A 2585-nucleotide genomic window follows, 5' to 3' on the forward strand; every position below is an offset into this window, starting at 1 on the left:
AATCAAAATGTCTGCCCCTTTTATCCCCAGAATGTATTCAAACAAAATATAATTTACAAAATATACAAATAAAAATAAAAACATCAACTCAAACAATTCATATAGCTTCACATTTTACTTTCCCATATACCTTCAGAAAAAGTAGCTTTTATCTGTCTCTTAAATATTTACATAGATCTGGCATTTTTAAGATCATCCTCCAGATCATTCCATAAGCCCATACCCTGGATTAAAGTACATCTTTCTCTTAAACAAGTACGAAAACATGGCTTCACAAACGTTTCCATCCCCTTAAGATAATAACAACTGTCTCTCTTAACAAAATTTGCCTGAATGTTGGAGAATTACCAGCCACCTAAATGTTTGCACCCATCTGAAGACATTTTTACTGCCTTTTTAGTCTGAACACACAACATCAGGTTACTGATTTGCTCCAGAGGTGTTTTTTTTTTTCAGCCTAATCATCCTGTTCTGCTGTCAGTCAGCTGGAGATTCTGTCCACATAATGTGACTGACGTTCAAAACACCTGATCAATGCTACTACATGTTGTTTACATCAATGAAACATCTCACTTTGCAGAAATGTATGAAACAGCACCATATTACGCAGAGTCCTGCGGGGACAATTAGATTTTACAGCTTTTTGCAAAAACTGTGGCGCTCCAGCTGTAATTTCGGTCTCTGAAGTCATGTCAAGAGTTCACAGAGCTGTTTGTACAGAAAGAGACACGCAGCATTCCTGTTGTTCCTGTGGGAACTTTTTTTTAGGAAGGTTGCGTGCTCAGTGAGAAATGTTATGAATACAGATGGGAATCAGGAGGAACCTTCTATTTGCTTGTTTTGCTGGGTGTGTTGCGGGGGCCTAAAAAGGGAGATTTTCATTTGCGACATTATTTCCTCCCAGTTTAAGTAACCAAGGGCCTCTTTAGAAACAAAAGAAAGCCTTTGTTTAGAGTGAACAGACAGGGCTGCGTGCAACTACATGACAGACAGCTTTGTGAAGTTTCAATGGGAGATATGCTTGAACCTTATGTTTTATTGCCTCATATGTTCTTGTGTTTTTACTGCTTTGAAATGTTTTTATCCTTCCGTGACGTCTGTTTTGGTTCTATTATGAGAAATGACAGTTTGCTTATTCACCATTCTTGTCTTAAAGAATGCTCTGAATGATTGGTCTGAAGGCTGGTTCGTACTTCTAGTCGCACTTCTCGTTCCCCCTGCTGAGTGACAAAAAAATTGTGCAACTTCTGCCTGCTCTCCCGCTGTTAACGCACCGTTAACATAAAAAGAAAAGTTTTTCCCTCTGCAGACTCTTGTTCACCCGACACAACACTGATTGAGTGATTAAAAAAAACAATATCCAGCCATCGTTATTGCTGTTTATGTATTTATATTGCCCGCTGCAACTCACGTCATATTGATTTATAATCCAAGATTTATACAACCTTCTCTGTTTTTTATTCTCCTCATTCATCTATTAACTAATAAATAAATGAGCTGAAACGGCACCTGTAACCTCCCTGTCCCACCCATCCTATCTACCTTTTTGACCTGAAGTAAAGGCTCTTTGTAGATGTAATAAATGGTCTAATTCTAACAACTCAAAACTCATGACATTTTAAACACTGAAGGGTGGATCTGAAAGACAACAACTCAGTCATGATATGTGATATCGCCATTAAACTTTATCTGACTTCAGGACATGAAACTGGATATTTCTGTGAAACTGGAAACCAACTCAGTGTCTTGCTGGCAAACAGAAGATGTACTCATTTTCTATAGAACATCAACTTGATTTTATTTGGAGAAAAACCAGAGAACCAAGAAAATGGATGCTTATCTGAATGTATGAAGCTGATGTTTAAGGTTCCTATTGTTACCTCACTGTCTTAAACTCAACATGGAGTGTTTTAAGAGACTTTTTTTTTTAAAAAAATTCTGTGCACAGGATTTAACTGGATGGTTGGTGTGCTGAAGAAGATCATGGCAGAGGGGACAGGGAATAAAAATGAAAGCAAGATGCCCCCAATGATGGAGTTTTTCGGACCAGAACTTTTAAAGGTACTCACTTCCTGCATCTGTCCTCAGATTTATTGATCTGTTGCAGGGACATTCACGTTGTTTCAAATGTTACCTCCATCAGGCTCCAGTGTGAACTGTCCATAGTGTTCATGCAGAACCACATGTGCTGAAAATGACACGTCACATTCAGTTCGCTCTTTAGAGAAGTCAGGGTTCTCTTAAGAAGTCTTAAAAGGCATTGAATTTAGCAATCCAAAAATTAGGCCTTAAAATATCTTAAATCAACCTTTCAGAGGTTTTAAAGGCACAGTGTGTAGGATTTATTGTTTTCAGTGACATCTATTGGTTGAGTGGTTGAATCATCCTCCCTGGTCCTTCCCCCACCCCCACCCCCCGCTTCCAAATGCAAAGGAGTTACTACGGTGTCTCTCAGGGGTCAAAAACCTTTGATGATTCCAACCGCGATGGCTACCAGCAGCTTCAGGGCTAGTGATGTTTCAAGTGGTAAGATTATGAGCTTTAATAAGTAAAATTATCCCAGCTACAATGACAGACAACAAATA

General features: G+C 38.6%; 1 protein-coding gene across 2 annotated transcripts in view; it reads left to right on the forward strand.

Moving 5' to 3' along the window:
- LOC106531591 (sulfotransferase 6B1) overlaps positions 1 to 2585 on the forward strand; it is an 18984-nt gene that overhangs the window by 8077 nt on the left and 8322 nt on the right. For both annotated transcript variants that reach the window (XM_014027497.1, XM_014027498.1), the window contains exon 3: positions 1949 to 2061. In XM_014027497.1, the coding sequence (XP_013882951.1) occupies positions 1949 to 2061 (113 nt within the window). The remainder of the gene's footprint in view (positions 1 to 1948; positions 2062 to 2585) is intronic.

This window comes from Austrofundulus limnaeus, unplaced genomic scaffold (assembly GCF_001266775.1).
Source record: "Austrofundulus limnaeus strain Quisiro unplaced genomic scaffold, Austrofundulus_limnaeus-1.0 Scaffold654, whole genome shotgun sequence".
Taxonomy (NCBI): Eukaryota; Metazoa; Chordata; class Actinopteri; order Cyprinodontiformes; family Rivulidae; genus Austrofundulus; species Austrofundulus limnaeus.